This window comes from Pleurodeles waltl, chromosome 3_2 (assembly GCF_031143425.1).
Source record: "Pleurodeles waltl isolate 20211129_DDA chromosome 3_2, aPleWal1.hap1.20221129, whole genome shotgun sequence".
NCBI lineage: Eukaryota > Metazoa > Chordata > Amphibia > Caudata > Salamandridae > Pleurodeles > Pleurodeles waltl.
The window spans coordinates 168,097,540-168,112,766 of record NC_090441.1 but is presented as its reverse complement, the minus strand read 5'-3'; the positions used below and the strand labels follow the sequence as shown (position 1 = coordinate 168,112,766).

At 44.2% G+C, this 15,227-nt stretch overlaps 1 protein-coding gene across 11 annotated transcripts in view; it reads left to right on the top strand.

Moving 5' to 3' along the window:
• The window catches only part of TNS1 (tensin 1), a 1,530,885-nt gene that overhangs the window by 1,233,074 nt on the left and 282,584 nt on the right, over positions 1-15,227 (top strand). For all 11 annotated transcript variants that reach the window (XM_069227070.1, XM_069227066.1, XM_069227068.1 and 8 more), the window contains one exon: positions 3,502-3,585. In XM_069227070.1, the coding sequence (XP_069083171.1) occupies positions 3,502-3,585 (84 nt within the window). The remainder of the gene's footprint in view (positions 1-3,501; positions 3,586-15,227) is intronic.

The following is a 15,227-nucleotide window of genomic DNA, read 5'->3' as shown; positions in this document are numbered from 1 at the left end:
AAGGTGATGATGTGTTATACAGACCATGAATTGTTCGGGTCTGTGTCGAGACCACTACTTTGATACTACACTTATCGTTAGTCCTGACATGTCTTGGCAAGTTAATGTTAATTTTCTTATTGGCATCCATGGTGGTGAATTAATAATATTCTACCCATTATGCCATAGTGCCCACACAGTAATGTTGCTCTTCAAGTACCTGAAGTAACACAGACGGAATCTCTAGTTGTGAAGTTATAATGCGAGAATCCGTGGTGCTGATGTGATAAAGGTGGTACCCAGAAAACTCACAACATAGTGGTGTTAACCACTCCATTGATGCAAGAGTCTTTGGTTTCTATGACGTTTCTAGTGCCACCTCAGCAACCACAGGGATTAAGTGTTTTGTTTGAAATCCACGGCAGTGTCATGACTACACATCACTATCAGCATCAACGTACCACATCTGGAAGGTACCATCAGGAGGTTTTTTCCTGTTGAGAGTCAGGCAACGCATTTCCATGTAGAATACCATGTTCCCAAGTGCAAGAACACAAACATATGTATTGCAGCCCGTCTGCACCTCCCCAGCTGTTGGTTTGTGGGTCACTTCACTAAACTCTCAAGAAATCTGTCATCCTTATAAGTAGATGTGTTTGAAAGTTGGGTATCTTGCTTTCAAGAAATCAGGGGCGGCCCGTCCTTTAGGCCAGAGGGGCCATGCCCCCCCACCTTTTGCCCCTCATGAAGAGAGTCTGACGGGCTGAACAAAGGTCAGCCTGACAGACACTCTCCATGTTCAGCTCAGACAGCCAGGAGGGAGACATGTGTGATTTGCGCAGACTCCTGGCTGCCTGAGCTGAACTTTGCTGGGCTGAGGAGGTCACAGCTCCTATGGGCGTGACCTCCTCGGCTCAGCAAAGGTGCCTCGAGGCCCTTCCCTGTGTGACGAGGAAAGCGTCACCCATTGACTTCGACCTGGGCGCTTCAGGTTTAAGCCCTGAAGCGCCCAGGGTGAGTGTCAATCAGTGACACTTCGTCACAGAGTGGGGTGGGGTCAGCAGTCTCACTGACCCCATCCCACTCTGTGACGAGGCTGGGACTGCTGCCTTCCCTCACTGGCTGACCTTCAAGGGAAGGCAGCAGTCCCAACCCTCCTGGGACCTGGAGGCTGAAGGTAAGTGTGTGTGTTGTTTTAAATTGAATGTTTGGTGCGCGCGTGCATGTTTGAGTGTTATGAGTGTTGTTAATGGATGTGCGTGCATGCGTGTGTGTGTGTGTGAAAGAATGAGTGTGTGTGATATTTTAAAATTAATGTTTGGTGTGTGCGTGCATGTTTGAATGATATGAGTGTTGTTAATGGATGTGCGTGCGTGCGTGTCTGTATGTGAAAGAATGAGTGTGTGTGTGTGTGTGTGTCCCGCCCGCCCCCCTCCCTCCTAAAGCTGCCGGCCGCCACTGCAAGAAATTATGTGAAATTTCAGGAAAATTAAAGTCATACATAATTATGTGAAGCACAAATCCATCATTTAGTGCTATATTTTACTGCGAAATGCGTAAGTATATCTTGATAAAAAAAGCATGAAAAACGTAACTGCCACGAGCAACAGCTGCTCACATTCTGGCTATCCATATTGTTCTTGAGCTCCTGTGCTATAATTTTACTGCAAATGTTGTAATTACACCTGGTGTAATGGCATCATTTTAATAATTTACTTAACAAGTGCAATGTGAAATCCCCCAAAATATACAAACTGTACCCGTATAATTCAATTTTCACCTGGGCGTACTTAGAAGGGGAATTCAAAGATTGTTTCTGTACTCCTCCCTCCCCCCCCACCCGCACACATACAACTTCCACTCGGCTTCCATGGAGCATGTTGGGTGGGCTCAGGAGAAAACAGCTCTCTTAATAACTACGTGCTTGACTCCTAACCCAGCTCATGGCAGCTTGAAACTTTGGGGCATATTGGCGAGCCCCTAGCGCCTCCTTGTGCCACATTAGCGTGATTTTTTTATGCTAATGTGGTCTAAAGAGGCCAAAATTGCAGCGCCTTATATACAAAGTGGTACAATGCATGCATTGCGCCAATTTGTAACCCCTTGCGCCACATCAATCCTGCGCCAGGCATAATGTATGCAATGGGCTGTTCTCCAGTTGGGGGGGCCGGAAAAATAGCGCAAAGAAATCTCAGAGATTTCTTTGCACCATTTTTTTGGCAGTTTTAACGCCTGCACAGAGCAGGCGTTAAAAGGAGGCACACTGTTGTTTTCAATGGGCGTCAATGGGCTTTGCAAGATTAGCGTCAGCATTTTTTACGCTAATCCATCAAAGCGCCAAACTAGCGTAATTTCTTTTACACTACTTCCCTAACTACCGCCATTGTGCGTCGTATGTTAAAAATGGTGCACACAGGGTGGCGTAGGGGGGCACTAAGGGACGCAAAGAAAGGGGCGCTGTGCTGGGTGCAGCACCAATTTTCTTAAATATGCCCCTTTGCCTTTTCAGCGTGCTTAGCAGTGAATATCCTGCCGTGCAGAGAGGGTATTTCTCTGTTGAAACCATCCAAAAAAAACACAGAGAATGTTTCAGCTGTAGGCTATGAAGCTGACCGAAAGACGCATCCATGAGAGGAGCAGGCCATGCCTAATGGTGGGTGGCTGTTCTTGCGTGCCAATGCTAACGTGTAATAGGCCAGTTTTTTTTCATTATTGTAGGCGATGATCATACAATGAGTATAAGGCCCTCAAATACGAAAGAGAGGGTATTATAGTGAGTAAATGGTGCTCCTACTTTCAAATCAAACTACCTATATATAGATTACACATGGTGCCCAAAACTAGGGTTTCACCCCCCAACACCCTACATGATAACATTAACAGTTATCCAACAAAATAATAGGTAATGGCACACTTGTAAAATTACAATATAATAAGAAAGTACATAAGTGTATCAGAAGACACAGTAGAACATTAATTTAAATTTCATGTCCATGGAACTTCTTGTATGTAGAATGTAGAATAACTTCAAGCTCAAAATTAGGCCCAAGCAAAATTTCAATTACACCAAAGTAATTGGCATAATTTTGTTATGCGAAAATTTTCTAAAATTATGCCATCATGTTATATGCTCAATTACACCATGTTCACAGCAAAACTGTAGCTTGGGAAGAATTCTACTGACCAGAAAGAAAGCAAGCTGCTGTCATCACTTTACTTTGGTATATACGCTATTTTTATATTGTGAATATAATGTGCCCTCTTGTTCAAAATGGACGAGAGGTCGCATTCCACGCTAAAGCGTAGCTCTAGATGTCATTTTTCCATTTCACATAATTTCACGTTTGTGCAATTTTCCTGAAATTTCGCGTAATTAAGTGAAAGCAACTTGCGCAAAATTCGCACACCACTCCTCGAAACTATTGTTCAGGCTAAGTGACTTGCTTCTTTCTCCGCCCACAATCAGAGAGGGCTCGCGCAGTGTCAGAGGGCAGTCTCCTGACCTCTCTCTTTCCCTTGCAGTGCAGACCAGGCTCTGGACAGGTTCGCCATGAAGCGGTTCTATGAGGATAAGGTGCTTCCGGTTGGACAACCATCCCAGAAAAGGTGAGCTTTACAACCAGTTGAAGTCACTTCCCAACAACGGGTTAAAGCACTCATTTGTAGAGTCTGTGCATCTTTTGTTTGTTACACACATTATACTCTTAGGAGGTAGTGGCAAGTTGCTAATTTTACTATTTTGAGACAATTCACATGCAATTACGTACTTTAAGAGGCATTTTTTAAGGTGCATTTGATGCCAGTGGGATTGTAATAAGAAAGCAAGCCTAAGTCAACTGTGGTTCAAGCTGTAATGTTAAAAGTCATTCTACGCCCTGCAGAATATTCAGATGCTTTATCCAATGGATTGTTTGCATTTTCACAGGTGTCATACTAGTGCATGCTGGGAAAGATTTGATGCTGATGTTTTAGCTATTGTGAGGCTTGTATTGACATTTTCACGTGTTCGTGGTCGAGGTGCATTCTTTTACACTCTATTCAGATCCTTTAAGCATGCAGCTCTTTAGAGAAAAGAACCTGCAAGCAACTAATGCTCCAGACGAGTAACTTGTAACCCACTGTGGTTAAATGATGCATTAGGCGATGTGTTGAAGAGTCCGGTAGGTACCAACCATCCCTCCCTGGAAACAAAGACAATATCGGCTTTTCATTCACCCAATAGGAAACTCAGAGCTCCGCTCAGTGAGATGCAGCCCCAAGTATGGATAAACCCGAACTTCAAAATACTGACTGTAAACGCACCGGTGATGCGCGCATGTAGCCATTAGCTATTAACAAAGGACAAAGGGAGCAGAAGCTAGGGGCTCTATTAACAAAGGTCGTACGGAAGCGGAGGCTACGGGATCTATTAACAAACGACAAAGGGAGCAGAAGCTAGGGGCTCTGTTAAAGAACGTAGGGAAGCAGAGGCTATGGGCTCCATTAAGAAAGAGCATAGAGAAGCAGAGGCTAGGGGCCCTATTAACAAAGGACACAGGGAAGCAGAGGCCAGGGGCTCTATTAACAAAGGACACAGGGAAGCAGAGGCTAGGGGCCCTATTAACAAAGGACACAGGGAAGCAGAGACCAGGGGCTCTATTAACAAAGGACACAGGGAAGCAGAGGCTAGGTACTCTACTAATAAAGAACACAGAGTAGCAGAGGCTTGGAGTTATGATAACAAAGGGCTTTGAGAGTGCGAAGGATGTTTGCTTCCAGTTTGTGCCCTCTTAGTATTACAGAAGGGTTTGTAGACACATTTTACGAGTTAAGTGACACCGCAGGGCGTACTGGGGGTTGCGTCATTTGTGTAAGGTATGGCCTCATTCCAATGAGGAAACTCCCTTTCCCATATACCTGTGACGTAGTACTCCAGAGGGGAAGCTCAAACCGTGCCACACCTAGAAGGGAGTTTGCACAGAGGACCCCGGGTCCCTCCTCACAGGAGGTACAGTGACAGGCTGCACCTCCCTGCTAGGATGCCCTGCCCCCCTCCAAGGTCACCATCTCGTGCTGCACCATGGCCCTTCAGGGGGTCCTCAAAGGTCGCACGAGGCAGGTGCCACCTGTGACGTCAGTGTGTGCGATACTGCACCTGTGGAGAGATCTAGAGTCACATGACAGTTTCCCCAAGAAGCTGATCTCTTTTGGATGCATGCACGAGCTGTAAATTTGTGTTTATCCAATCATTAGCATCATCAAAACATTGCAAAGCCGACTCATTGTTGTCTAGATTCATGTGTTTTCATTCTCTTCTATGTTTTAATCCAATCTGTGCCCCTCTTTGGATTGTGCAAAGTGACTGCAAATTTGGATTGTTTAAAGTAACACAGTGAAGACACCTCTGGAAACTCATGCAGAAGAACATCTGCGAGAGCACCGCATGTACATTAACAGACCCATAATTGCACCCACCCAAAAATAAAACAAACCGTATGCCTGTTTCCATGGTAATTCCAAAATCTCTCACATCCATTGGTATCCATGCAGGATGAAACCAGAAATAGGCCCCTGCTCCTTGGACGTTTTCTATTTCCCTGCCGGTTAAAGCGCTTGGAGGCGGGGTTTAGTGAACATTGACACTGTCTTTGATTGGGCAGCATCACAAGAATCCGAAGTGCACGTGGCATGTTGTAAATCATTTATCACACCTGTCTCCTTGCATGCCCTAAACTGACCCAGACCATTATACTCTGCAGGAGCCGGTCGATTTACACATTCATTGAACACTTCTCGATGCCGGGTGTATGTAGACAAGGACATTGTCTCTTCTGACACCATATTCATGGTGGTCATAGTGGTGGGCTTCCTTGGAGCTACCGAATGAGTTTTTAGTGAAACTGACATTGCTGGATAGATCAAGTTTCTCCTGCTTAATCATTCAGAAGGCGACATGCGGGCGCGTGTGGAGCTGCAGACGCATTTTTCAAACCAACGCAACTTTTGTGAAGTTCATGAGAAGGAACATTCAAATGATGGGAAAACCCTGCAAAATAGATTTTGTAGGAAACAGCCCCTTTCAAACCCAGTCGTATAACTATTTCTCCAAAAGTAAAATGTTTTTGCTTGAGAATTATTCAGCAAAATCGATTTTTTTTCATAAAGGTTTGCTAAAAAGGCAAAGTTTTACACAGATGGCAAACTTTGCAAAGTGTGCAGTTGTCAACCTTGCAAACCTGGATCCTGAGAATGAAAACTTTGCAACAGACTCGCGTGATGATAACTGTCTGAGCAGCAACCTGGCTTCCCCCATATCCGCACCAGTGACGGGCAATAAACGTGCCTAGAAGGCAACTCTCAAATATCCCACTTCATCATAGTCTGCCTTAAGGAGCCTTTTGATCATTTCTCCAAAAGTAGTGCCTGGAGGTCTCTCTTCTCAGTGCATGTTGGGGCACCTTCCTCGGCTCCTGGACACATCATTACTGCTTTGAAATCCTCTATATTACCTATGAAAAGCACGTTCCTGTGCATTACCCCTAAAACCACGGAAACCGTCCAGCTAGAGAGTAAACATTAAATCACGTGCCGAAGCTACACAAAGCCACAACCAGCAAACCACCAGCCTTCTGACACCAAACCAGCCAGAAGAGCATTCGCTTGATGTAAATGCCCATTGTCACATGTTCAGTCAGTCAAAGAATATATATGTTTGTGAGAGATTTCTATTTTGAGACAATATCTGTAAACTTGTGCTCTGCGATTTTTAATTATGTTATAGTTTATTTATTTGTTACATGCCAAGGGGATTTAGACCGGATCTTTACACGGTGCTTTTAGAACTTGTTTTATAGCTTTTATTGTGTTTTATAATATTTATTGATTCATAATACGTGTTTTTTGTATGCACTTTTATGGCAATTGCCGAATAAAGTTCTTTGACTGACATTGTTACATGTTGTAGAGCACTAGTAGCTTACATTATTTTAAAAACTTATTTTGTATGGACTAGTGTTGAGAGAGTAAAATTGATTGCCCAGGATCACACATGGTTCATAGGGTAAAATTGGAATAAAAATGTCAGACTGCTGGGTTCTGCACTGAAGGCAGTGGAGTGTTAGAGGGTAATAATTACTTCAGTATTCCAGGGTTTTTCTTTCTGTTCCCCCTGTGTAATTTACACTTCCTTCTCCGGTTCTGTGCGTGTTTACTTGCATTATACTCTCAGTGTCAGGCTTTACTGGTCATTAGAGTCCCTGAGCCTTCACCTTGGGCCCTCGCCTGCAGTCCGGGCCGGGTGCTTTGGAGAGACCCTTTAAAGACCAGTGTAGCCTTCAACAATTGGCCATTGATGCCACAGAAAGAATGGTACGGTCCACAGCGGGTTGCTAAGTTATATTGCAGCGCGTTAAGTGAAAGACTGACAGGCCGCTAACAGTTGTGACAAGCAATTGTGTTGCTACAACAAAGTGTCCACTTTATATAGCAGTACTATAGATGGAGGATTGGCAGGCGCTAGCAATTAGCGACACGCGCTTGTATCGCTGCCATGAGAGTAGCATCCATAGCAACACCTACATCAATATAGTCTGTAAACATAACCGTATCTGTGCATGATGCCCCGGGATGAACGTCACAACGCAGTGTCCCATGTTTATGACGTCATTGTGTGTTTGCCATCATGGAACAACTGACAGGAAATAGCATTAGTTTGTCAGCATCCCTAGGTCCGACCTTTGATTGTTACAGGTTTGGTGGATGTACCTTTCATTGGGAGATATCCAAGGCGGGGGTGGGGGGCGTTCGGGGGACCTTACTAACAAAACAGAACCCAGTGTTGTCAGAGCGCCATTGTACACCTGAATAGCGCCTCTGTGCCACTCTAATGCATGCCACCTCCGGGTGCACGAAAGGCGATATGCTGGTCTCGACGGAATCACAGCTGAGCTCTCTCAGCTTCCGGTTTCTACATTGTTTCTGGAAACTTCCTGCTGCTGCGATCAGGCCTGATAAAGCCTGCTGGGACTGTGGGTTTCCTGCACTCTGCAGATAAAAGCCCTGTGAATAGAACACAGCTCTGCCCATCAGATAACCAGTCCCAACAGCTTCTGTACCTCAAAGCTCTGCGTTTAAAGCAGCAGGGCATGTTCAGCAGTGTGCTTTGTGCCACTTGGCTCACACTAGCCGCGTATCATTAACTAACTTTAATGGCTTCCATTTGTACTGCAAGTGGATGCTTGGAATCCAAGGGCCAGATGGGAACTGGACACAAAGCCCTTTAATTCCACCAGGTGTCCCATTGGTGATGAATTCAGTGATTCTCTTCTGTACAACATCTGACCTCAAGCGGACCCAATTACTCCCACATGAACCACATGTCCACAAATCCATGACCAGACTGCACATCCGTGTAGGTCCGCACAGTATTCCTGTGTTGTTGAGGTGGTGTAGCGCAGAGATCCTCACGACTCACAAGGTGTGTCAAGTACTCCATAGGCCATAATGCAAGTGAAGGGGATGGTCCTCCTGTGCCCAGTTTGGTGATGAAAGACAGACATAATTAGGGTTGGCCCTCAAACCCCTAAGCCCTTGGGCCTCTGCACTAATGATACCTGGGCTGCTGGAGTGAAGACAGCAATGGGCTCCCAGAAGCCAGGATAATCCTACCTCTCAGGAGAATACATTGGCTAACACACTGCACGGGACGTGCTTCATCACTCTGAGACTGCTCCCTTTAGAAGTTTGTTTCCCTTATTCCAGAAATAAAGGTACATTTGGAAATGAAGTATCGATGCAGGGGGTCAAAACAATCACGCAGTGCCAAAGTCCTTCTCTCTGACGTCGGAAGGACGCAAGTCAGAATCCATCTAAGTGTACACATCTGTCCGTGCCGGTTGCATTGTATTGCATTACAACGTTGTATAGTGCATAGTACCCCTAGGTGGAGTGCTGAAAGGTTGCCTACCTGGGAAGTATGCTATATATACCATGTGGGGCTTTTAAGGTGTTGTATTTGTTTTTGATCCTGTCTGGGAAGTGTTTCCATGTCATATCTGATGACCACTGAGGTGCAGTTATCGTGTGATGGATGAAGAAATGTGAGAGGCAGGCGCCCAGTTTATGGTTTTCAATAACCTGGCAGCTTTGGACATCTCTGCAGGTTCCTTCATGGCATTTCTTACCACCATAGTCCACGTAGCTGGTTATTGCACGGGGTTCTCCATACTGAGTTATTTTGTTATTGTCCTGAGCAGGCAGGTTGGCGGGCCAGTGGGGAGATCTGCTGGGTTGGACTTTGTTATTATCGTTCCATATCTGATTCTCATTGCAAGATGTCAAGAAGAGGTCATAATATGTGGCTAGTTTGGACCTGCAGTGGTGGACAGAATTATAGAGCTCCATTACACCGGTACACCACTGGGTGATGCATAGCAGTTTTATGAGTGTAAGAGGGTCAGGCAGAAGAAGAACATTATTATACAGTCTGTATGAAACTTCAGTCGGTTGCCTGATGCTGAGTGTCACAGTATTAGAGTTAGTGCCAACCTGATGGGTTATATATGAATTGACATTAATATATAATACCCAGGCTAGCAGTACTCACATCTTGACGTTTTTTTTTTGTCCCTGAAGCCACGCCCCTCTGTACTCGTCTTTCTGGCAGTGGCTATGTAGCCTCTAGTCCAGGGAATCCCCACACAACAGCTCCAGTGTTCCCACGAGATGCTCTTAGTATTCTCTGGTCACAGGGAGATTCCCAAGATGGTCTTCCCAACCCATATGTTTAAAAGGAGTAGCCCACCTCGACTGCCCTACCAGGTCCTGGTTTGTAGCAGTGTTTTCTAGTGTTTGGGGTACAGCTCTGCAGAGGGGACATATCTACTGGGCTCCTAAAGTAAATCCCAGGGACCTGTGATAATGAAGAATGCATTTTACCCTTATGTTTGGTGTTTAAGGATTGAGGGATCATTCATATGTTTGTGCAAGATCGGCTCGTGGGAAGCAGAAGGGGCGGGACGGTGTGCGAGGACGGGGTGGGAGCGGGGGGAATTAAAATAGAATTAAAACACACTTTTAAAAAATGCCCTGCTTCTCTTCGTTGCTGGCACAGGCCCAAGATGGCTGGCCAAACACACATGCACTCAAAGGGGAAGTGCTGAGCACTCTCCCTCACTGTTCGTCACCCCGTGGCTCTGCCCTTTTACCAAACCACAATAATACACACAGTTTATTATTGTTGTTTGGTAAAAGGTTTGCAGCTGCTGTTGCGGACGGGGGTGGTGGGGGTGGGGGGGGTGACACTCCTCCACCCTAATGGAGGAGCCGCCCCTTTGGTTGTGAGTAGAATGTTGATCCCAAACAGTGGATTGAATGGAAACAAAAAATCATAACAGCCTCCTTTGATGCACCTGTGATAAGGGTGGCCCAAAGATGCTCATACAAAAATCTGTTTTTGAAAAATTGAATGCTTAAGGTGGAAGATCTGTGGTGCACACAGAAAACAAGAAGGTCACCCCAAGGGTGTGCAAAGGTGAATCTTTTGTCTCTTGCAAACTTGCGTATTTTTGTGAATGCTGCCATTATCACCCTTAGCCACACATTTCTCTGTATGCATGTTTCACTGTAAAATCTGAAGTGTCACACTCTTTTAATTTGTTTAAAAAAGAAACAAAATCCATTCTGTTTCAGTGCCACAGTGCACAATATTAACTAAGGTCTGCAATAAAATATCGCCAGTTAGTGGGAAAATACTGTGTGAGGACATCAACTGTAACACTAGGAGAAGCAGGAACCCCAAAAACTCTTTGGAGGCCAAAAAGCAGTATCAATATAAAACCTTGCTTGTACGACACTAACTCCACTCGCCCATAGGTCAGACCATTCCTCACTTCTAACTTTACTACATTCAGATATATGTTATAAATACTTATAGAGGCTTTCACGGAGCCATCTTCATTCATCGGTCTGTTGTTGTGTCCGTCACATTTTTCTTCCACCGCATACTGCATTGATTTGTGAGCAGTGTTAATTTGAGCTGGTGGTTTCCAGTGCTCATTACAGGCACTTAATAGTCAACACCAGCACTTATGACAGTCTACCACATGGTGGTGCTGTTTGTCTAATGTAGAGATGAGCAACTCAACAGCTGTTGATTAATTTTAAATAAATTAAATTAACTAATACCTGCAGCACAATCCATTCCTGTAGCTTTGGGGCTCTGGAATAGTCTGAATTGTCACATTGGTAGGAGCATGTTGGTTCGTAGTTGTGTTCATACTCTCATTGGTTGCGCTGGCAGGGGCAGTGGATGGTGCAAGCTGCAGTAGCTTCCTGGCAAGGAACATATTATCATGTTTTTGTTTTTTTTACAAATTAAGCACTGTTTGTGAGTCAGCCATGTTCAGCCTTTGGCAGCTTCACTGCGAGTGATGACATCCTGCCTTTTCACAAGGAGCGTAAACACATCACTTAAGTGCCAGGGACTACATTGGTAATATGTGATATTTTTAGATTTAAAAAAGAATACCTTTTGCTTTTATCCATTGTTTTTTGTAAGACTGAGGAGGGCCTGGCAGCTTTCCTAACATTAAAGTTTTGCAAAAAACATGACAAAAGAAAACAAGCATTGACAGAGACAAAAGGCTTTTCAGCCAATGCCAGTGGCTTGCTTGTGCTTGTTTAATCAGGGACTGTTTCAGTGGAATGGACATCATTTTTCTTCAGAACAGCACCTTTCAAGTTGTTGGATTTTGTTCTAGTATTTAACTGTTGTAATGAATGCTGAGAACAGTGCAAACCTGCTTTGCCCAACATTGACTAATCTGCTCAATAGGGTTTTGCACATTGTGAAAGTTGCAAAGTTTCATGGTTTTCCTTTATTCATGCATGGGTTTTCTCCCCATAGGGAGAATACTTTTGCATTACTAATTTTGCTCTGAACACTGACCTTTTAGTGCTTTAATTGTGCATCCAAAATGTGTGCTACCATTCGGTTCAGTACCAAGCTGTTGTGCTACCATCGCACTAGTATGAGTTTTGTACTTTGAAGCAATGGGCACAACACAAGCCCCTGGAGCACTAGCAGTGCTTTGGGGTCTGCATGTTTCCAGCATAAAGCCTATGGATGTCTGTGAGAAATGGGAGTCCCAGAGCCCCCCCCCCACCACATTCCGCAGGAGGGCCTCATTACGTTATGTTACTCCACTGTTAGTAATGTAAAATATCACACAAATAATTGTGCATGTTTTCCCTAATCAGAGGGGGGAGGGACATCTCAAAATGTGCTCTGTTATCATGAAAGGTTTGTGTTAGGTTTTGCTTTGCAAACATTGTGTGGCAAAAGATCTCTGACACACAATGTGCACCCTAATTGCAATCCTGTTGAGCCTGCAAACAAGACTGTGCTCCCAAAATCAGGATGAGCCCCCCCAATTTAAACTAATTATTTTCTGTGAATTTATATCTTCTGGAGAACAATTTCTTGGTGTTAAACTAAATATGTGAACTAAATTGGCATACATAACTCATGTTGTTCGCAAGGATGTCCCAAAGTGAAAAATGTTGTAAAGTTTTCTGTATAAAAGGTTGCGTCGTTTAATCATTTTTAATAAAAGCTGTCCCACATGACTAATAACTATAGAAGTAAATCTGGCATCAACTTAATCTTTGGGGCATGGATAATGAAAGCATTACGAGTCCATAGCGAGAGGGTAATAGTAACCGGGGTAGCCCACGTCGGTATCAAAGGAGAACCTTGGACCAGGCCCGGCTTTAGCACTGCTGGTTCGCACTGCAGTAGTATTTTTTGGAATCCCCCCAGGACCTCCTTCTCACTATCACTCTCCAGCAGTGCCCCACATCTCTCCATAGACCCTCTCTGACATACATTTCATTTTTTTAAAAGCGCTGCTCATAGTTCACTCACACTCAGTTCTGTGGCCTGCATGGTACCGGTTCTTTGCAGCAGGCACATTATCCCTCTGCGCTACTTTATGATGAGTGGAAACTTCCACTAGACAGTATCTCTCATCAGCAGTAATGTTAATCACCAGAGTTATCTTGATGCTTTTATTGCTGCCTGAAATTGCTGGAGGCACAAGGAAGTTCATGTGCTTTTAAACCCATGAGTTATTTTTAAACACAGCCAACCCCACCAAAGCCAGCCCCAGGTGCAGCTGCACAGGTCATACTGCTCTAAGCCCGCCCCGCCTCAGACACAGTACTAGATCTCACCTCACATGAAGCACAAGATCCGTACTATTGCAATACTGCTGTGCTGGTGAAGCAGACATGTAGGATGGAGGTAGGACTGAAGAAGTTTGAGAAGAGTTACAGAAAAAAATCTATTGTTATGCAAGTTGTAGGAGATTTAGCTCAAATTAAGATAAGGTCATAAGCACATTGGGCAACATTCTGAGTACTAAATATGGGGGGTGTGGTGGCACCAAGGAGTATTTGAATTATATGTCTACAGAGCAAAAGAGACATAGTAAAATGTGAATTAGCTGCAAACAATCAAATGCAATAGTAGGCTGCAATGGAAGATGATGGTTAGTGGTGATACAAAAGTAAAAAAAATAATGAAATAAATTAACATTTTAATGGAGTGTAAACTTACCTACTTCTCATTTTGCAAACTGGTTTACTGCAAAATAAATATCTGCAAAGTGAGGTGGGCTGCCGGTCTCCAGGTGTGCTTGCAAACAGTAACTTAGCAGTTATTGAGAACTGCATCTGGTTATTAGTATCCCAAGGAAAAGCCACCCAGAATTAAGGCCTAATATATTTAAGTTCGATTTTCACATTCTTGAGATTCTCAAACAATTCCAACTGTACTTCTGGAAAGCTGCAACAGTCACAGATTTCCATGAGCGGTTACTTGCAGCGCCAAGAAACCCTTGGGTAGTTGCACACTATAGAAAACCCAGAATCAAATCTTATTTAAGCATTTGCACATGCGAGAATGTACACAGTTTATAAATATATGTCTTTAAGTAACATGTGTAAGCTAAGTTGTAACAGGGGTGCGTTTGCATTTCCCACAGAGAAAATATTACCCTGGACACAGACTGACTTCTGTCCTGCCGCTGGCGATAATACATCCTACATCGTACCCAGAGTAAACATGTGCCTTGCGAATCTGTGAATAGTCACAAATATGGCGTAGCCGATGTAGGGGCATATTTAAAAGAAAGTGGCGCATCGGTCACATTACGCCAAAAGTTTGGCGCTAGGGCAGCAAAGCATAGGAAGGCCCATAGGCCCATACAGGAGCATCACTTTAAAGCCTGCCATGAGCAGCTGTTAAAAATGACGGAAAAAAAAGGGTGCGGTGAAATCTTGTAAATTTCTCTGCACCATTTTTTTGGGGCATCTCTGCGGGGGAACGCCCCCCCCCCCCCCCCTTTACATACATTATGCCTGGTGCAGGCATAATGTGGCACAAAGGGTTGGGAAGTGGCGCAATGCATGCATTGCCCCACTTTGTAAAGGCACAGATGAATGACCTACTGAGCGCCGCATTAGCATAAAAAAAAATATACTCTAAGGTGGCACTAGGGGCTTGTAAATCTGCTCCTTAGTTCTATGTTAATATGAGTAAAAGGTTTACGAGTATAAAGTCCAGGTTTGTGAATTGCAATGGTGAATTTGCACTCCTAAATCAAGCTGTTTGTGCTCTTAAGTTGAATTTACCTTGCCAAATGGCTTTGTAAATCAGATGCCTACAGTTGGAGAAACGTATTATGTGGTCTTTGACAGTATCTCTTTCACTTCCTAGTTTGGGTTCCAACTTTAAGTACCAGACCAGCGGCTTTATCTTGTTTCACAAACCAGAAATACTTTAAGGTTGGGAAAACGTCATAAATGACTGAACCGAAGAGCTTCCTTGCTCAAATGTTCGCCCCATACATGACGTTCAGCTTAAGAGATGAAAGCGCGTTTTCAAGCTGTTAAATTTGAAGGCATTGCTCGAGTTCTATCAAACGCTGCCCTCTAGTGTCCATTTCTGTGTACTAGTGTTTCAGTGCCTCGCACTATTGGAGGAGCTGCCTGCCCCCATCCTGTCCTGGAACCGAACCTCTGAGTTTAAGAAGCACAACTTTAGCCACTCTTGTGGTTTCAACTAGCAGGGATGTGTGAAATTCTATAATTTTCCTTGGAAAATTTTGAGAAATCCTTTTCAGATTTTCCAAAGCTACGCTTTCGTTGCAAATTGCTGTTTGCTGGTACCTGAAATTATTTTTTAAACACGAATGCGCACCTCCGTT